Source organism: Cnephaeus nilssonii (genome assembly GCF_951640355.1).
Source record: "Cnephaeus nilssonii genome assembly, chromosome: 5".
Lineage (NCBI taxonomy): Eukaryota > Metazoa > Chordata > Mammalia > Chiroptera > Vespertilionidae > Cnephaeus > Cnephaeus nilssonii.
In genome coordinates, this window is record NC_137076.1 from 80,644,328 (window position 1) to 80,665,424 (window position 21,097).

General features: G+C 48.0%; 1 protein-coding gene across 1 annotated transcript; it reads left to right on the plus strand.

Moving 5' to 3' along the window:
* Positions 1–626: 626 nt before the first annotated feature.
* SLC4A9 (solute carrier family 4 member 9) lies at positions 627–14,228 on the plus strand. Its single transcript, XM_079771914.1, has 21 exons — positions 627–2,322; positions 2,591–2,823; positions 3,110–3,223; positions 3,654–3,709; positions 3,861–4,018; positions 4,282–4,369; positions 4,674–4,828; positions 5,063–5,179; positions 5,327–5,501; positions 5,667–5,800; positions 5,943–6,205; positions 7,081–7,139; positions 7,348–7,536; positions 7,654–7,767; positions 8,960–9,121; positions 9,247–9,425; positions 10,132–10,204; positions 11,576–11,644; positions 11,925–12,098; positions 12,689–12,844; positions 13,190–14,228. Exons 1-21 carry the CDS (start codon positions 2,042–2,044, stop codon positions 13,241–13,243), a joined length of 3,003 nt encoding a protein of 1,000 aa, XP_079628040.1. The 5' UTR covers positions 627–2,041; the 3' UTR covers positions 13,244–14,228.
* Positions 14,229–21,097: the final 6,869 nt, after the last annotated feature.

Sequence of the window (21,097 nt, forward strand, 5' to 3'; positions counted from 1 at the left end):
AGTAAAGTTTCCTTGAATAGATACCATCGGAGATGAGACTCAGATGACAGGGATTCAGTCATGTGAGGGTCTGGGGGAAAGCTTTCCTTGCAGAGAAATGAGCAACCGCAAAGGCCCTCGGGCAGGCGCAGGCTTTGCAAAACAAACAAAGGCCAGCTTGGCTGGAAAGCAGAGAGGGAAGGGAGAGCGGTGTGAGATATGGTCAGGAAGGGGGGCTGGGCCAGACTATAGATCTTGTAGGCCATGACAGACTTTAATTCTTCTAGGAGTAATGGGAATGTATTGGGTGTGTTTTGAGCACAAGACTAGTGTGGCTACATTGACTTTTGAAAGGACCCCTATGGCTGCTGTGTAGAAAATGGACTTTAGGCCCTAGCTGGTTTGGCTCAGTGGATAGAGTGTCAGCCTGCGGACTGAAGGGTCCCAGGTTCGATTCCGGTCAAGGGCACATGCCTGGGTTGTGGGCTCAATCCCCAGTGGGGGGCGTGCAGGAGGCAGCCGATGGATGATTTGTTCTCATCATTGATGTTTTTATCTCTCTCTTCCTCTCTGAAGTCAATAAAAATATATTTTAGATCAACCAAAGGACTTGTATGCATGCATATAAGTACAACCAATGGACACAAGACACTAGGGGGTGGGTTGGGATGAGGACATGCAACAGGGGGTAGGGGAGGCTGGGGGAAGGTCAATGGGGGGAAAAAGGAGATATGTGTACTACTATATGTAATATTTTAAACAATAAAAAAATTAAAAAATATAAAATATATATTTTTAAAAAAAGAAAATGGACTTTGGGCAAGGAAGGAAGAAGGAGTGGGAGCAGGGAGATTATTGCAAGAGATTAGAAAGCTATTAAAATAATTCAGGTGAGAAATGATAGCAGCTTGGGTCAGGGTAGTAGTGTTGGAGATGGGCGATGTGGTTGGATGCTAGGCCTGAAGGTAGAGCCAACAAGACTTGCCAATATCCCACATTCTCCTTTGCTCACTCAGCTCCAGGAACGCCTTCAAGCACACACACACCCTAGCTGGCGCCTCCATCCTCACTGGGGGCTTCAGTTAGCAGGGCAGACCCCAAGGATACAGTTAAATTGGGAGTATCCAGGTGTTGTTTGACAAAACAATGTAAGACTCAGCCGCTATATTCTTCATGAACTGCTTCCATGCGAGTGTACCCCCCAAGTCCCGCGTGGTTCAGGGTTCAGGTTCAGGGTTCGGGCTCTGGAGGCGGCCGCACATAAATGAGAGACGAGACAAGAAAATATTAATTTGGGAATTGGGGGGCAGGCGGAAGCCCAAGAGAGGACTCCTCTTTGCTCTGGCCTTGCCATCCTTTTTATTCAGGTCTGGGATACACCCATAGCCCTTACGCAGGCAATTTTAGTAACAGCTCGATGATAGCCCATCAGCAAGGATTTCCATAAGACTAAAAGGTGGAAGTTGCTTCAGCTCCCTTTGTCTCCACCAGACAGTGGGTGTATGGCTCTGACCCTAGCCAGAGCCTTCCAGGTTCCATGTCCACACCTCTCTGCTAGTGAAGGCAATGGGCAGCTTCCAACACTTCCACTTTCCACCATTAGCCCACTTAATGGGCAGGGCCTCCACCTGCTGTTTCCTTTACCCTGCCTGGCTTCTATAGGCCCAGTTAGTAGTTAGGTCTCTGTTTGTCCTATTGAGTGCCCTCAGGGTGTGTTGGTGACAACCAAAACAGTCCTGAGTATTTGGTGTTTTTATTTGACACAAAATAGGGGGCAGCATAATCTGGCCCTGTCAATTCTCAGACCCAGGCCAACAATTCACTCCTATTTATTTACACAAAATACTGTGAGGTCAGACGTGACCCCACAAAAAATGCACACGATACTTTTGGCCCCAGCTAGGACATTTCTGGGGAGCCTGGGAGAGTTCAGGCTACCCTTACAAACACTCTAAGGCCAGTCAGGGATAGGGAAAGCAAGCAGGGGAGGAGGCAACCCGGTTGGCTCTGGAGTCAGCAGGCCTTGCTGTTTGTATTGTGTTGCTTGGGGGGTACATTATAAATGCAGCCAGTCCAGGGGCTCCTGGACTCAGAACCTCAGACTGCACTAGTTCCAAAAGGCTGCGCAAGCCTCCCCGAGATGAAGCTGCCAGGCCAGGAGGAGTCTGAGGTCTACAGTGCTCATGAAAATGTGCCCACAGGAGAGCTGCACAGTGGCCCTGGCTCTGGCCCCAGCCCTGATGGCTCCTCAGACACTGGGGTACCCAAGGACCCTCTGCTCTTCATTCAGCTGAATGAGCTGCTGGGCTGGCCCCAGGCGCTAGAGTGGAGAGAGACAGGCAGGTGAGTGAAACCCAGGCCAGTTTTATGGGGTCCTCCCCCTTCTCAGCTGGGGCCTCCTCCATGACCCCAGCTCTTCCTGTAGGGGGGTATTCTTACCCCCAATTAGAAGTTCCTCTCTGTCCACATGTTAGGTCCCCACCCTCTCTGATACTCGGCCTTCTCTGCAGTCTAGTTTTGAGTTCCCCAAGACCAAGATGGGAGGTGACTGTGAAAGGAGGGCATACTCTGCACCACTGGGGTCACGTCTCCCTCATTAATTTACCTTCTTTGGCTCTCCTGTGTCCCCACCTGGACCTGGAGAGGTGCCCCCAGTAACACTGTCCACCCTTCTCCACCGCAGGTGGGTGCTGTTTGAAGAGAAGCTGGAGATGGGTGGGGGCCGGTGGAGTGCCCCCCATGTGCCCACCCTGGCGCTGCCCAGCCTGCAGAAGCTCCGCAGCCTTCTCATGGAGGGCCTTGTCCTGCTGGACTGCCCAGCTCAGAGCCTCCTGGAGCTCGTGGGTATGCTGGGACCCTTTGTAGGGAGGACCTGGGTAGCCAAGCCACCTTTTCCCTAAGATTTCCCTCAAAAGTACTGGAATTTTCCAGCGCCCACCACACTCACCTTAGGGATCATCCATCCCCGTACGAGGAGAAGATGGAAAAGCAGAGTGAAGGAGAAATTCCCTGGCTCCTCCATTCCCTGAGACTCCCAGGAGGGAAAGTGACCTGGGCAGAGGGGACAGGGGAAGTATTCGGGGGCAGGGAGCTCTCAGGAAAAGGTTGGAGCTCCACTTCCGCTTCCCAGAGCAGGTGACCAGAGTGGAGTCGCTGAGCCCGGAGCTGAGAGGGCAGCTGCAGTCCTTGTTGCTGCAGAGACCCCAGCACCTCATCCAGACCACAAGCACCAGGCCCTGCTGGGGTAAGAGGCCCATCCCCGGGCCCAGAACCAAAAATCCTAGGGTGGGAGGGTCCCAGATCCCCCCTGCACCTTTCTGGACCAGGAGTGGCCTAGCCTCGGCTTAGACCTCCACCCTCCACCCAGGACTCATGGGCAGGAGGGAACTGGAATAATGGTGAGGGGAGAAGGAAGGGGCTAGAACCATAATAACCAGAGCTTTGTGAAAGGGTGTTCTTGGTAGGCACTGCACTGGGAGCTTCTTTAATATTTACAAGCACCCTTTCGGTAGTACCACAATAATGTCCATTTTCATGATGAGAAAACTGAGGTTCAGAGCGGGGAAGGATGTGCTTGTTTTCAGAGCTTGTCAGTGGCAACGCTGGTTAGGGAGCCCCGGCGGGTCCATTCCCAAAGCCAGTGCTCTAAACCACTGCAAAATCTTGTTTTAAAGGGTCTGCCCATCCAAGAGAGGCTTCCCACGATGAGGAAGCCCTCCTGCAGGAACAGGTTTGCCGCCCTTCCTTGGGCAGGGCTGGGACAGGGGTCAGGGATTAACAGGGGCCCACCCTCCACTGGACTCCTCACCAGCCAATATCCTGCCAACATCCCCCTCCCCAAATAACCTCTCATCCTCTGTGTCTCCCTGAACCCCCATCAGCGTCAGAACTCCCTGAGACAGAAGCTGCCTCCAGGGGCTGAGGCCGGGGCTGTGCTGGCAGGAGAGCTGGGCTTCCTGGCGCAGCCACTGGGGGCCTTTGTGCGACTGCGGGATCCAGTGGTGCTGGGGCCCATTACTGAGGTGCCCCTCCCCAGCAGGTGAGGCTGCGGAGTGGGAGTGAGGGATCCTGGAGCCCAGAGAAGGGCCGTTACTGGGAAGGGGATTGCGTGATCTCTGGTCCAGTTCTCTTGGGGTGTGTGGGGGATGGTGCCCAGGGGTCTGGGGAGGGGTTAGTGGTCAGGACAGCAAAGTGGGTGTGCACATAAGTGTGTGTATGGGGACTGGTAGGGAGGTCAGAAGTCAGGACTGCCCTGTGGCACAGCAGCCTCTAACCCACTCTGGGGCTTGGTTCCTTCCTCAGATTTTTCTGCCTCCTCCTCGGTCCCCCAACACTGGGAAGGAGCTACCATGAAATGGGCCGAGCGATGGCTGTCCTGCTCAGTGACCCGGTGAGCTGGGCAGGCCTGTGTGTGTATGTGTGTATGTGTGTGTGTGGACTCTATATGTACTGAGTACAGCAATGAGGCAGAGTGTGGCTTTGCGTGTGAGCACGAGGACTGAAGTTTCCTTGGCTACCACTGTAGCCCCCTTACCTAGCACAATAGGCACCCAGCAGATACTGAATGCATGCATTAATGGACGAATGTTTGAATGACTAGTCTGCTTTGTGACTCGTGTGTCCAGCTTTGAGACTGTGAAAATGGACGTAAGAACTCAGATATGCATTTACTGCCACTCTGTGCCTGTCCCCAGCAATTCCAGTGGTCAGTTCGACGGGCCAGCAACCTTTATGACCTTCTGGCAGCCCTGGATGCCTTCCTAGAGGAGGTGACAGTGCTCCCTCCAGGCCGGTGGGACCCAACAGCCCGGATTCCCCCGCCTAAATGTCTGCCCTCTCAACACAAAAGGTACCTGGGGTAATCATCCCATCTAGATCCTTCTCTCCCCACAGTCTTGGGTCCAGTTCCACTGTTGAGGAGGGGAGGGGATTCCAGGAAAGGAACAGGGACTTACTTACCTTTGAATTTGGAGTCTGCCCGCAGGGATAAGAGCAGCCACCAGGGGGCAGGGCGCCATGAAGTTGGCTCCCAGTCGGCGGCTAGTTGGAGAACCTCAGTCACCTAGGGTTCCCTTCCCTTCAGGCTCCCCTGGCAAATGCAGGAGGTCAAGGGCTCCTCTGCCCGGCGTGGGTCTCCGGCTGAGGACAGGCACGGCCACCCGCCGCAGGCACCCAGCCCGGAGCTGCAGCGGATGGGCAGGTGAGGCGAGCTGGGGTAGGAGTAAGGATCGGTGTACGGGGAGGGGGAAGGAGTCCCAGGAGCATAGAGGTGTGCTCACTGTGACAGGGGCTCAGGGGCAGTAGTGGGGTGGGGAAACCGGTATCATTGACGACCAATGGGCGGGAGGCTGTTTGGGGGCCTTGTCCAGGACGTCCGGAGGAAGGCCTTGTGGTACCCCAGTGACTTCTTGGACGCCCTGCACCCTCAGTGCTTCTCAGCTGTGCTCTACATTTACCTGGCCACCATCACTAACGCCATCACTTTTGGGGGGCTGCTGGGAGAAGCCACCGATGGTGCTCAGGTGGGTAGGGATGTGGAAGGGGACAGCACAAGCTTTGGTGTTCCTCCAGCCATGCCCTTCGTCCTTCCCTGGGACCATGGGGGGTGAGGAGGCCCCTGGAAGCTTGGGTTCCTGTGTTGAGGACTCCAGGGTCCTAAGCTGACAAGGCCCCATGGTGGCTCCTAGGGGGTGCTGGAAAGTTTCCTGGGCACGGCGGTGGCAGGCGCTGCCTTCTGCCTGATGGCCGGCCAGCCCCTCACCATCCTCAGCAGCACGGGGCCAGTGCTGGTCTTTGAACGCCTGTTCTTCTCCTTCAGCAGGTGGGACTCCCTCACCTCCCTAGCGTGATCCTGGCTGAGTCAGTAGGGGAGGGTGGAACTGTCTGGGTCTAGGGGCACCTGACCTGGGTTAAGTGGGGAGCAGAATGGCCCTGCCAAGCCCTGCCTGTCTCTCACCCCCCAGAGATTACAGCCTGGACTACCTGCCCTTCCGCCTATGGGTGGGCATTTGGGTGGCCACCTTTTGCCTGGTGTTGGTGGCCACAGAGGCCAGTGTGCTGGTGCGCTACTTTACTCGATTCACCGAGGAAGGCTTCTGTGCCCTCATCAGCCTCATCTTCATCTACGATGCCGTGGGCAAAATGCTGAGCTTGACCCGTGCCTATCCCATCCAGAGGCCTGGCTCTCCCGCCTATGGCTGCTTCTGCCAGTACCCAGACGCTGGAGGTGGGTGAGGGAAATCGGGAGCTTGGCAAGACAAGGGAGGATAAGGAGGGGGAGGGTGACTCCTTGCTGCCCGCCCTCCCCGGGTTGCATTCAGCAAAATTCTGAGTACTTACCCAACAACCGCAGCACTCTCCCCCACTATGATTCTACATCAGGTGAAAATAAGTCACAGAGCAGGCCCAATACCATCTTTATTTCTGACAATGCTAATAGAAGAACATGGCTATATCTATGGGTGAATGAGCTTCCTAACGATAAAACCCAAATTAGGTAGACTTACCCACTAGGTCATGGCCACACTGGAAAAGGGACTGTCTTGCTCCAGAGGAGCAGTTAGATGCACGTGCAGGCAGCTTACTCCCAAGAGCAGGGGAGGAAAGGGCAGGGCAGGCATGCCCAGCTTCTAGTCCCAAGCTCACCAATCAAATAAATGGCTGCTCTTCCCCTTGGACTGAGGGACTGACCTAGTGGAGAGAAGCTCAGAGTATTTATACTTGCATAGAGCCCTCCACATGAAGGAAACAGCAGGACTGGCAAAGATGTGTCCCCTCAAGAGTGCCAGTCTCTGCACCAGGCATGAACAAGACCAGTTCCGCCCCTGGTAGATTTGTATGCTCTTCCACTGAGCAAATATTTGCTGGGCATCTGCTCTGGCCAGTCCTGTGCTGGGCACCAGAGATACAGATAAGTAGAGAATTTGAAGGAACCAGGGCACAAGGCAGTGTCCTGAGGAACAGACATGGTAGCTCTTGGAGTCAGCATACAGATGAGCCAGAACTTTCTGGTTCTGCTGGACCCATGAGATTAGGCTCTGGAGGGGCTGGAGAAGGTTCCCAGGGGCGGGGCATACACCCAAATTCTTCTCTGCTTCCCAGGAAATGAGTCTCAGTGGACAAGGACAAAGCCAAAAGACAGAGATGACATCTTAAACACGGTGAGACCTGTTCCTGGGAGGAAGAAGTCAGTGGTTCCTGGCTCTTTCCATCCCACAGGCTAGAGAAACCCTCAAGGTCACCGAGGCCCAGCCATTTGCTATGGCTGGGGAACCTCCTGTCCTGGGCCCTCGGTGTCTCACGGGGCATCAGTAGATGCTTGTGCTGCCTGCCGCCCATAACCTCACCCCTGACCACCACTCCATATAGGACCTAGGCCTGGTCAATGCGTCCTTGCTGCCTCCACCTGAGTGTGTCCGGCAGGGAGGCCACCCTCGTGGCCCTGGCTGTCATACAGTTCCAGACATCGCCTTCTTCTCCCTCCTCCTCTTCCTTACCTCCTTCCTCTTTGCCATGGCCTTCAAGCATGTCAAGACAAGCCGCTTCTTCCCATCTGTGGTGAGTGTCAACTCTCTTTCTGTGGGAGAGGACTAGCTCTTGGCCTTGGGCCCTGCCTGTAAATGGGAAGGGGTGATGGCAGGCCTGAACCTGACTGAGTGTCCACTGTGTGGCCAGGTGCGCAAGGTACTCAGCGACTTCTCCTCAGTCCTGGCCATCCTGCTGGGCTGTGGCCTTGATGCCTTCCTGGGCCTGGCCACGCCAAAGCTCACGGTGCCCAGAGAGTTCAAGGTGAGAGCTGGGAGAGGGAAAAACAGGGCCAGCAGACAGAACCTTGGAGGGGGAGGATGAATAAATTCTACATTTCACCTCCTCTAAGTTCCTGTTTGCCCACTTGTCAAATAGAAATAGTAATAATAATGGCCTCACAGAGTTGTGAGGATGAATGAGATGCTGCTCCAGACACATAATAAGCACAGAATACTCAGAAGCTATTATTATAGTATGGAGTTAAGAGGATGGGTTCCTTCCGGTCAGCTGGCCTGGGTTTGAGTTCCAGTTCTGCCACTTCTTAGCTGTGTGACCTTAGGCAAATTAACCCACATTTCTGATCTTCAATTTATTCATTTATAAAATGGAAATAAATAACAATAGTTCCTACTTATAGGTGTTTTGAGGTTTACAGATAGTAGTGTAAAGCACTTATCACAATGCTGGGACTGACACATACCAAGACCTCACTAAATGGTAGTTATTGTCATGGTTTCCCCTACCCTTGCCACGGTCCTACCCATTCCACCACTCCACACTCTCTATTTTCACCCCGGGTTGCCTGCCCTGATCCAGTCAAGTTGGGGCTCCCTCTCTAGGCAAAACAGTGCACAGATCAGGGCTTAGCACCTTGGCACCTACACTCGGTGCATTTGGAGACCTCCCTTCCAGCTTCCCCTAAGACAAGACAGCAGGGGGACTCCAACAGAGGCAGCCTCAGGGACTCAGAACCCAAGACAACATCTGGGGCCCTGTCCCCCACACAGACGCTTATAATCAGAGCAGACGCAGGCACACCCAGCCCTGCCCCTGCCCCAGATCAAGGCAGGTCTGAGCCTGAGTTGCCCCACCCTGGATGCTGAGAGGGGGTGCCCAGGGAGGAGAGCTCTGTGCACTAAGAAGTATGGGCAGGCCTTATCTACCCCCTCCTCCTCTGGCAGAGAGGGAGGGCCCAAGAGAACCAAAGTCTAGAGCCCCTGGCTCCAGCCCAACCCGCTAGCTGGTTCCCCTCCTTCTGCCCTCTTTTAAGGTACTGGGATGCTTTGAACCAGCTATGCACGAGCACACACAACTGCTCCCATATAGCATCCAGGGCCTTGGTGGGGAGGGGCAGTGGTAAGGGAAATTGTGGAAGAATGCCAATGCTGGAGTGTACAGGTGAGGTGCTCTTGGGAGACCCTCTCTAATATGTCCATGGAACGTCCTCCCCCAGCCCACACTACCTGGGCGTGACTGGCTGGTGTCACCTTTTGGAACCAACCCCTGGTGGCTGAGCGTGGCAGCCGCTCTGCCTGCCCTGCTGCTGTCTATTCTCATCTTCATGGACCAGCAGATCACAGCAGTCATTCTCAATCGTGCCGAATACAGACTGCGGGTGAGGCCTGCCGGGAACACCCTAGACCCCTGGACTAAGGGACAGAAGCCCAGGGTGGGTCCCAGGCTTCCCCTCTCCCACCCCAGAGGGCTAGTTTCATCCCAATTCCCCACCACTACCTGCAGAAGGGAGCTGGCTTCCACCTGGACCTCTTCTGTGTGGCTTTGCTGATGCTGCTCACATCAGTGCTTGGGCTTCCCTGGTATGTCTCAGCCACCGTCATTTCCCTGGCCCACATGGACAGTCTTCGGAGAGAGAGCAGAGCCTGTGCTCTGGGGGAGCCCCCCAGCTTCCTGGGCATCAGGTGAGGCCAGTATTCAGGAGGCTGGAATGAGAGGTGGGCAGCAACGTGGGGTAGCAGGGGACAAGGCAGAGTTATTTGGGCAGCTTAAATTCTAAGCTGGTAACTCCAGAGGGCTCTCTCACTGCCCCGTGAGCATTGCAGTGGGGTGAATGGGGAGGGGTGAATGGCCTCTGAGATGGGTGTGTCAGATCTTCCCTCTCCTCCTTCAGCCATGGGACTGGGAGGGCCCTCAAGAGGAGCATCATTGAAGTAAGGGTGGAGGCAGCCAGGGCTGAGCAAGGGAGAGGTGCCACCTAATAAACCCACTCAATGTGGAAGCACCTCATTGATGTTATAAGGTAAAACACCACAAAAACAATTTTGTAACTGCTGGAAACACAATCTGTCCAAAGTCTGTGAAATCAACTTTGTAAACTGAAATGAAAGTCTTTATGGCTGTGTAAAAATTGCTAATTTTTCAACAAAACAAAAAAAAGAAAGAAAAGGAAAGAGCAACTATGAGCTTGAACTGATGGAGAGGCCTGGGGCCCATACTGCAGTGCCCTGCCCCTTCCTCTCCAGTTTTTCACACCAAGCTAAGGGGAGAGTTGGAGGATCCCTCCATTTCCCTCCTTCCAGGGTCTATAGTGGTGTCTGGGTTGGGTCTCCAGCCTGGGCACCCCAGGGGCTCCCCCAGACCCTGGCTAACTCTTCCCTCTCCCCACAGGGAGCAGAGGCTGACAGGCCTGGTGGTGTTCATCCTTACAGGAATCTCCATCTTCCTGGCACCTATACTCAAGGTACATTTGTTAGGCAGGCTGGCGTCAGGGGCAGGGTAGGGATAATAAACACAAGAACTGACATTGGCTGAACACTTAGTGCATGTTTCTCCATACCTGGTCTCATTCAATCCTCACATTAACCCTGAGATGCATGTGCCCTTTACAAATGAGAAGCTAGTTTCTCAGATCTGAGAACCCAAACTCTTACCAAGTAGGCTTTCTACCCAGTGTACAGGGTGTAGGAATGCCCCCCCTCGCCCGCCCCCCCCCCCCACACAAAGGCCAAGCACTGCCCTTGCTCCAGCCTCCCAACAAGCCTTAGATTCAGAGTATGATCATCACACCTCGCAAAAACTTTGAGGCAAAAGCACTTCACTTCTTCCTCACCAGAACCATATGTTTAAAGAACACCTTCTGTGTGCAAGGCTCTGCTAGGCACCTGGGAGAAGGCGGGGTGAGGAGAGTATTGAAAAGGAATGTAGAACCAAGCACCTGTCAGCAACACCCACACACAAACAAAAGTTAACGAGTAATAGCAGAAAGGTTCAACAAGCCAAGACAGCAAAGCAGCCAAGAGGGTGTGGAGACTGGCCCACAAGAGTCACTGGCAGGACCACAGGAGGTTAGGGAAGGGAAAGGTCACGGAGGCTGGGTGAGAGTGGAGTAGTTGAAAGAACCAGAAGGACCAGATCAGCGGCTTACTAACCAGGTGACTCTCATTCAGCAGCTATTTACTGAGCATAAACCATATGCCAAGCACAGTCTCAGGACTGAAGATATAGTGGTGATCAAAAGAGATCAGCCAATCCTTGCAGTCTGGTGAGAGGAGACATGAAAAACAACAACAATAAAACAGGATAATTTCAGATAGTGATCACTTCTATGACAAGTAAAAGAGAATAAGGTGATTTCGAGCCAGGGCTCTACTTTAAATGATCAGGGGAGACCTTTCTGGTGGGTCATGAGTAGTGAGAAGGAAGTCAGGGCATTTTAGGTGACGGAAAATAGCAAAGCAAAAGGCCTTGCAAGGGGTAGAAATAAACTTGGGCATGTTGAGGGAAGGAAAGGAGGTCAATATAAGCAGGAACAGAGAAAGCAGAGAGGAAAGTGATGGATAAGATTGGAGCGGTCAGCTAGGTAAGGGGTACGTTACCAAGTCTCTCTGAAACCCAATTTTCCCATCTGTAAAATGGAGACAATTCCAGAATTTACCTCATCTGACTTACGTGAAGATTCAATGAAATCAGGCATGCAAAGTGGGGAAGGAAGAGATAAACCTGGGTAGGCTTAGATGCTGGATGCTAGAGGCTGGGGTTGGAGTCTAAGGGGGACACCTGGGCTGCTGGCAGAGGTCAACTCCTTTGCTGGCTCTCCACTTCTTTTTACCAGTTCATCCCAATGCCTGTGCTCTATGGCATCTTCCTGTACATGGGGGTGGCAGCAATTAGCAGCATCCAGGTGAGCCCATTAAAATCACCATGAAACCCCACTCCTCCTTTCCTTTCCTACTGGTACTTCTTGCCTGTACTTTCCAATCCCCCAGGCGCCCCCCCCCGCCCCCCCCCCCCCCGTCCTCTTTTCCTGTTTCTTCTGGGCAGAGGGATTCCGCTGCCATGCTCTGGGTGAGGAGGGGGCCAAGGGAGTCTTCTGACTGCCCCAGTACTGAGCTTTAATGGCAACAGTGACGCTCTCCAGGCTACCTAAACACCCTGCTCTCGTCCTCCTCTTGTTCCCCCAGTTCACCAAGAGGGTGCAGCTATTATTGATGCCAGCAAAACACCAGCCAGACCTCCTGCTTTTGAGGCATGTGCCTCTGAGCAGGGTCCACCTCTTCACAGCCATCCAGCTTGCCTGCCTGGGTCTGCTTTGGATAATCAAGTCTACACCTGCAGCCATCATCTTTCCCATCATGGTGACTCAGGGTTGGGTGGCATCCTGGGGGGTTCCTGAGAGACTCTGAGCCTGGGAGGGTGGCCAAGGCTTCCATAAGAGGAAGACTCTTCCCTCTTTCCTTTTCCCCTGACTGTGCCTGGTTGGAAATCCTAGGACAAATAAAGATGGCCGAGGGATGCCAACAGATGGGCTAGTCCTGGGATACCCGATGCAACTCCTTTCCCAACCTCTTTGGGCTTATCAACCACAGGGAGGGACAGAAAGCCCAGAAAAAACCTGAGGCCCTGGGAAAGGAAATGCTATCACTTTGGTTACATAGTGAGGTGATAAAATAGGTAGCTCTGGCCTTGTTGTTACTCACTGAGGAAGTTAAGAGCCACAGTGTTTGCAGTAGGACCAATCTGGTTACAAGTTTCTAAACTTTCAGGGCCTCAGTTTCCTTCTCGGCACAATGGCAGAGCAATTATTATATCTACTCATAGAAATGTCTTAGCATTCTGTGAACCAAGACACAATGCCTAGCACATTGGAAATGCTGAATAAATGTTACTGTTGCTAATGTTCCTCCTGTTGTTGCTGACAGCCTGGGTTTTGTTTCTATCCCTGCAGTTGCTGGGCCTGGTGGGGGTCCGAAAGGCACTGGAGTGGGTCTTCTCACCACAAGAACTTCTCTGGCTTGATGAGCTGATGCCAGAGAAGGAAAGGAGCACCCCTGAGAAGGGGCTGGAGCCAGAGTACTCGTTCAGTGGAAGTGACAGTGAAGATGTGAGCTCCAGGATGGGCCCTCTCAGGAGAAGGGGGCAGGGGTGGGGGAAGCACTGTCGTCCAGGAGTTGTCCCTAAAGTCTGGTCAATACAGTTACTCCCCTTGGCTCTATATTGACACAGGCACATTGAAGAGGTGAGGGAAATCTTCCCTCTTAAGGCAGGGCCCTGGTTTATAAGCCCATGGGGGTGGAAAGGGCTGGGGATACAACCCTGATCTTTGTGTTTGTCTCAATGTGGATTTATATCCTTCACTCTCAGGGTCCCTTTCTTTCTGTTGTCTCTGTCTTTTCTTTTTCTTTTTTTTTGTCTATCCCCAACTCATCTTGAGATCTCTGTTCCACAGTCAGAGCTGATGTATCAACCAAAGGCTCCGGAAATCAACATTTCTGTGAATTAGCTGGAGTAGGAATCTGGGAGTGGAGACTCCAGGAAACTGAGCATGAGGTGAGGGTGTAAGGGAAGTCCCCTTGGTGTCCAGAATCAGAATGGGGGTGGGGATGAGAGCTCAGACCTAAGAAACCTCCAGTGTTGACTAGCCCTGTTTTCTCTCCATGCTCCGATCTCTCATGAACCCCAGAGTCCAGAAGTGCATATAGGGAAGAAAAAAACAAATGAGGTTACCTGGGCTTGGCTCCCTGCGGCCACTAAAGTGTGGCCAGTAGAGGGAGCTCAAGCTCACACCAAACTGGATGTGGAGTTGGGAGGTGGGGAAGGGAGGGGTGCAATGTCAGAAGAATGGAAAGGAGAGGGGAGGAGAAAAGGGAGGATAAATTTCCCTGAAACTTTCCTTTGCCTTTGGAGGCTCTTTCCTAGGCTGCTGAGAACCACACTCCAGACAAGTGGAAGGATTCTATCACTTGCCCTCTCTGCCATTCCTTCATTATATTCACCCATTATCAAAACATTTTCTGCCCTGGCCAGGTAGCTCAATTGGTTACAGCAGCAGCCCAATATGCAAAGGTTGCAGGTTTGCTATCTGGTCAAGGCACACACAGGAAGCAACCAATGAATGAATAAATAAGTAGAACAACAAATCTCTCTCTCAAGTCAAATTAAAGAAAACAAAACAAAACAAAAAACAACCACCCACAACATTTTCTGAGTACCCTTGGAGTATCTAGGTACTAGAGATACAGTAGTTAAGACAATCATGGTCCCTGACCTCAGGAAGTTAAAATCCCAGTGGGAAAGACAAACAGGTAACTGTTAGAGTGGGACAGTGCTGGCTAAGGGGAAGCATGGGCGGTGTGAGCAGAGGCCTCTAAGTCCTTCTTGGAGGATGGTAAAGGTGGGGTGGTGGGAGTTGGGGAAGGCTTCTAAGAGGAAGTGGTCTATAATTTGAAATCTGAAAAATGAATAGAAGCTAGCCAGGACAAGCTGAGGGCACAACATGTACAAAGCCTGGAATACCCCCCGCCTCTCCCCATAAGCTGAACTCTCTTTTGGGCCAAATAACACCCTCCTTTCCATGCCTCTCAGAGCCCAAGAGCCTACCACTTGCAATAGAAATTCTGGGGTTCCAGAGAAATTCAATGACTGGCCCAGAATAAGATCTCCTGGGCTTTCCTTATGCCCTATCAAGGCTTTGCTCTGTTCTTTGCCCTACTATGTCCTGAACACTTGCTCTGACCCCACCACGTCCTCTCTCAGTTCACAGGTGTTTACTCAGGAAGTCAGGACATTGTTGGCCTTTGGCTTAACTGTCAGATGCTCTCAGTCAGCTGGGAACCTGGAACAATGGGTTAAGACTGGAAGGCAGCTGGCCAAGACCTCAGTCACCTTCCTGAGCTGGGGTGGAGAGTGTCAGGGAACAAGCAGGTTTGCTTTGTGGTTAGGAGAGGCTGGTAAGCCGGAGGAACTGACCAGGCCCCATTCACGCTCAACCCCATTAAAGGGACCTGAATTCAGAAGCCTTTCCCATTTTGAACTTTCTGTCCTCACAGATTCTCTTTTATAGAATTGGTGGGTTGTCAGGGAATTCTTCTCTGCTTGAAAAAAGAGAGACAAAGTCCCTCTAAAATAAGTATTCCTCCTTCTATTTGAAACAGGTTTTTTTCACATATAAAAATAATGTTCTTAACCCAGCCTGCATGGCTCAGTGGTTGAGCATCAACTTATGAATCAGGAAGTCATAGTTCGATTCCCGGTCAGGGCAATGCTCAGGTTGCTGGCTCAATCCCCAGTGTGGGGTGTACAGGAGGCAGTCGATCAATTATTCTCTTTCATCATTGATGTTTCTATCTCTCTCTCCCTCTCTCTTCCTCTCTGAAATCAATAAAAAAATATTTTTAAAAAATAATGTTCTTGCCCAACCAGTATGACTCAGCGGTTGAGTGTCTACTCATGAACTAAGAGGTCACTGGTTTGATTCCCGGTCAGGGCACATGCCCAGGTTGCAGCTTGATTCCCAGTAGGGGGCGTGCAGGAGGCAGCCAATTGATGATGTTTCTCTCATCGATGTTTCTATCTCTATCCCTATCCCTTCCTCTCTCTCTAAAAATCAATAAAGACACAATGTTATTTTTTTAACCACAAAAGTAAATGAGATTACTAAAGAAATATTAAAATACTACAGAACTGTATAATTTTGAAATGGAAACCATTCTAGAGATAACCAGTGTTCACACTTTAGTGTATATTATTCAAATTTATTTCAATGGACACATTACTATTTTTATTAAAATGGGATTACACTGTTGAGTTCCTTAACATGCTTGTTACTGAATATGCATTGGATATTTTCCCCATGTCATATACATATGTACCTCATTCTTTTTTAGTTATCTGCATAGAATAATAACCCTTAAATTGAAAAAGGTATCATATATTCAAGAGTATGTATATACATATATGTGTGTGTATACATATACATACATATATATATATGTGTGTGTATATATATATATATATATATATATATGTATATTATCTAGATAAATATTTTTGGAAAATTCAAGAATTTCTCCAGAGTATATACCTAGGTATGAATCTAAAGAGTAATGATAAAAAGCACCCCTCTGTATCCAACACTCATGTTATAAAATAGGATTATTTCTAGCCCTCCAGAAGCCCCTCTGTTCCTCCCAGATTCCATCCCCAATTCCAGGTAAACACTATCTAAATTTTATGGTAATTATTTTCTTGCTTTTCTTTATAGTTACAAATTCATTTATGTATTTTTCTTAAAATATGTTTTTATTGATTTTAGAGAGAGAGCAAGGGAGAGGGAGAGAGAGACAAACACTGATGTGAGAAACATCAATCGGGACAATACTCAACCAACTGATAGCCACATTGGCCAGGGCTACATTTATGTATTTCTATGTATTTATTTTTTGGCCTATTTTTGAATGTTATATAAATGGAATCATAGTATATGAATTCTTTTGTGACTGCTTCTTTCACTCAACATTGTTTTGTGAACCAAACCTGTGGATGTAGGCAGCTATAGTTTATTTCCATTGCTGTGTTGTATGATTCTACCACAGTTCAATTATCCATTTTTTCTATTTTTCTATTGACTCATTGGTGAAACCATCTGAACCTGATACTTGCTTTGTGGAAGTTTAAGCTGATTCAAATTCTTTGACAATTATAGGATTTCTTTCTTTCTTTTTTTTTTTTTTTTTTGGTGTTAATCTTCATTCGAGGATATTTTCCCATTGATTTTTAGGGAGAGTGGAAGAGAGAGGGAAACAGAGAGAAACATCTATGTGAGAGAAACACATTGATTGGTTGCCTCCTGCATGAGCCCTGACCAGGGCCCGGGCCAGGGAGGAGCCTGCAACCCAACCAAGGTACGTGCTCTTTATGGAATCGAACCCAGGACCCTTTGGTCCGCAGGCCAATGTTCTATCCATTGAGCCAAACAAGCTAGGGTGGATTTTATTTTTAATTAAAGACATTATTTTTCTTAGAGCAGTTTTAGGTTCAAGTTATAGGATTCTCAGGCTCTTTATTTCTTTTTAGCCAGTTTTGGTAAATTGTATTTTTCTAGAAATCTATTAAATTCATTTTTCATATTTATTGGCATAAAATTATTATATTATTTATCTAGTTAATCTATGTAGCCCATTTAGCTATTTAGATATGGTTCCCTTATCATTCTTAATATTATTGTACATTCTCTTTCTTGTTCTTGGTTACTCTTGCTAGAAGTCAGTCTATTTCACTAGTAGTTTCAAATAGCTAACTTCTGGCTTTGTTGATCTTCTCTAATGAATATTTTTCTACTTTATTAATTTCTGCTCTTTAGTAATCCCTATAATTTTTCTTTAGGTTTATTCTATTTTTCCAACATCTTAGCTCACTATTTTAAGCCTTAGTTATTTCCTAAATCTATAGCAGTAAACACTACTGCTATAGATTTCCTTCAAAATACTCCTTTATCAGCATCCCACAATTTTGATACAGTATTCTCATTGCCATTTCTAAGTATTTTCTAATTTTTACATTATTTTCTCTTTGACCCAAAAGTTAAGTGCATTTCTAAAAATTCCAAAGATATGTTTTCCCCCTTAATTATCTTTTTTGTAACTGATTTCTAACTTAATTGCATTTAAAGATTTGTGGGGCTAACTTTATGGTTTCACATGTGATCATTTTTAAATAAATGTTCCATGTGTGCTTAAAAATGTTTATAATCCAATTTTTTGAATAATTTTTTTATCTATTTCTATTAGGCTAACCTACTAATTACACTGTTCAAAATATTCTATATATTTCACTTTTTTAAAAATATATTTTTTATTGATTTCAGAGAGGAAGGGAGAGGGAGAGAGAGATAGAAACATCAATGATGAGAATGATTGATTAGCTACCTCCTGCATACTCCACACTGGGGATGGAGCCCACAACCCAGGCATATGCCCCAGCCGGGAATCGAACAGTGTCCTCCTGGTTTATAGGTTGATGCTCAACCACTGAGCCATGCAGGCTAGGCTTTCATGACTTTTCTTTAAAGAAAATATTTTTATTGATTTCAGAGAGGAAGGGAGAGGGAGAGAGAGATAGAAACATCAATAATGAGAGAATCCTTGATCGGCTGTCTCCTGCATGACCCCCCCACCCCCCGCTTCAGATTTTGTTTTTGTTGTTAATCCAATTTGACAATCCCAGCTTTTAGTTAGAGAACTAAGTATATTTAGAGCAATTACTAATATGTTTTGTTTTGTTTTATTTGGCTTTCTATTGTTCTGTTTTTTGGTTTCTTTTCCCTTTTATATTTTTCTGACCTTATTTTGGATTGATTGAGCTATTTTTGTCTATTTTTTCTTTTCTATTTTCTTCCCTCTACTCATGTGGGATATGAGAAAAAGGGAAGTCAAGAATGACTCCAATGTTTTTGGCCTACACAACAGTAAAAATGGAATTGCCATTCACTAAGTTGACGTTTGGGCATTTTAAGTATGATGACTTTTATTTTTTTCATTTTTATTTTTTAAATATATCTTTATTGATTTAGAGAGAGATAGAAATGTCAATGATGAGAGAAAATCATTGATTGGCTGCCTCCTGCATGCCCCCTACTGAGGATTGAGCCCACAACCTGGGCATATGCCCTTGACAGGAATCGAACCTGGGACCCTTCAGTCCGCAGGCCAACGCTCTATCCACTGAGCCAAACCAGCTACAGCGGTATGATGACTTTTAGACAGTCAAGTAGAGATGTCAAATAGGCAGCTGAACATGCAAATCTGAAGTTCATGGGAGAGATCTGAATCAGAGATAAAAATTTGTAAGTTTATTAGTATCTAAATTATACTTAAAACAGACTAGATAAGATTTCGAAGGTTGTGGATTTAGAGACCCAGGGACCAAATCTTGGAACATTCCAGTATTAAGAGGTAAGAGGTTGAGAAGCAACCAGGAAAGGAGGAGCCTGAGGAGGGGTTAGTGACATGGAAGCCAAAACCAGGAGAACATGGTGTCATTCTTGAAATACAGAAATGTTTCAAGGAGAAGTGTTTCTGGTTACAGTTTATATTGGGGTCATTCTAACTCCTTACTTTTGTGCCAGTTCATTTGGGAATTTTAAAGTTAAAAATTATATTTAACCTATTAATTGTTTAGTTAGGAGATTGTTTTAGTTAGGAGATTGTTCAGAAATTTAAATACATACAATGACAAAAATGGAAATTCTGATGGGCCTTTTTAATGTTATAAAGAAGGATCCTAACACGATAGTCTAAGTATCTACTTACTAAAAGAAATACATCTCCAAAGTATCATTTAAATTTAGATAATTGCATATTTACTTATTTCAACAGCATCTACATATTGTCGGAAAATATTCATTTAGATTTACTTATTTTTAAAAAATATATATTTCTTTATTGATTTCAGAGGGAAGGGAGAGGGAGAGAGAGATAGAAACATCAATGATGAGAGAGAATCATTGATCGGCTGCCTCCTGCACACCCAGGCATGTGCCCTTGGCCGGAATCGAACCTGGGACCCTTCAGTCCGCAGGTTGATGCTCTATCCACTGAGCCAAGTCAGCTAGGGCTGGATTTACTTATTTAAATAGTCAACAAATACTTACTCAATATGGACAATGTTGTATCAGATAAGGTTTCTGACTTCATGGAATTTACATTATAGTGAAGGAGAAAAGTAATAAGCAAAAAATAAGATACTGGCAAGTACTCTAAAGAAAATAAAATATTCCTGGCCTGTTTGGCTTAGTGGATAGAGTGTCGGCCTGTGGGGCAAAGGGTCCTGGGTTCAATTCTGGTCAAGGGCACATACCTAGGTTGCAGGCTCCTCTCTGGCTCAGACCCTGGTCAAAGCTAATGCAGGAGGCAACCAATCAATGTATTTCTCCCACATCGATGTTTCTCTCTGTCTTTCCCTCTCTCTTCTACTCTCTCTAAAAATCAATGGAAAAATATCCTCGGGTGATGATTAAAAAAAAAGAAAAGAAAACAGGGTAATATGATAGGAAATGGGGGAAGACATGACTTAAGGTGGATGTTCAGGGAAGGTCTCTCTGGGGAGGTGACCTTTAAGTTGAGACCTGAGTGACAAGGAACCAGACAAATCTGCCTGCAGTAAAAGCATGGTAAACATGGACTGGGAACCCCTTCCATAAGGGGAAGTTTTTTGAGGTCAGTACTGGCTTCAAACTTAGCCCTTAGCTTGCTCAGCCCAGGCCATGTGAGCCTGAGCTATTCCTTTCCTGGCACTGACCCATAGGCTTCAGTTTTCTGTCAGTAAAACAGGGCCAAAAGCCTAGATTCTAGGGTACTGCTAGAGTTAATTGATGCCTGTAACATTCCTTAAGATCTTTAATTAAAAGACTCAGGGCTGTACAGAGGGTTATTAGAGCCTCCCAAACCCATCGAAAATCTCTCCATCAGTAACCTAGCCTCTCCTGTCTAGTCTGTAGCTGTTGGACAATGGTTCTCAAACTTTTGTGGGCATTAGAATCAAAGGTTGTTATAATATGAATTCTTAGGCTCTTTGTCTGAGATTCCGGATTCTTGGCTTCTTAGTTCTGTGTTCTTCAGCCCCCTTATCCAGTGCCTCATGTTTTCCAGCCTGTAGATTTTTGTATTTGCAAATGGGCCTTGTGCATATATACTATGGTCAGAGACATCTTTGGTCATTTTTCCCAAGAGCAATCCAGAGCACAGATTGAAGGAGGCAGGAATGTGCCTTTATCTACTTCTCAAATGTTGACAGATGCTAGGAGGGTTTTGGGGAAACTTTTGAAGAAAAGGAGGGAGGAATTGCTGACTGGTGCAAAATAGGAGAAGGTGAGTACAAGGAAAGTAATCCTGGTGTGAGGGCTAATTCACTGCTCCTTACCTCTCTTCTTGGTGCTGAATCCCTCCTATAGGGGCTGTCCAGGGCTTGAACAAATATTTGATTGATTTATTGATTCATTCATTCATTAAATACATATTAAATATCTATTATATGCAAGGCAGTGTTCTATGTGGAGGAATTCAGCGTCAAGTGAGACAAAATCTCTGATGTCCTGGAGTTTCCATTCTAAGAGGGGGTACAGAAAATAAATAAATATAACAATATATACACAAAATAATTTCAGACAGTGATAATAATAATAATAGCTATAATAATAAAAGGGTAATATGCTAATTAGACCAGATGTCCTTCTGGACAAAGCCGGGGCTGGAGCGAAGCCCGGGTCCCACGTGCCAGAGGGAAGCTGGTGCCAGCAGCTGGGGGAAGGAAGGCCTACTCTTGCACAAATTTTCATGCATCGGGCCTCTAGTAGAGTAAT

Excerpts from the sequence above, each read along its gene's own strand:
- SLC4A9 (XM_079771914.1), top strand. The coding sequence starts at position 2,042 with ATGCAGCCAGTCCAGGGGCTCCTGGACTCAGAACCTCAGACTGCACTA. Across the intron at positions 7,537-7,653 it reads GCCGCTTCTTCCCATCTGTG|GTGCGCAAGGTACTCAGCGA; the intron begins GTGAGTGTCAAC and ends CTGTGTGGCCAG. Across the intron at positions 7,768-8,959 it reads CGGTGCCCAGAGAGTTCAAG|CCCACACTACCTGGGCGTGA; the intron begins GTGAGAGCTGGG and ends GTCCTCCCCCAG.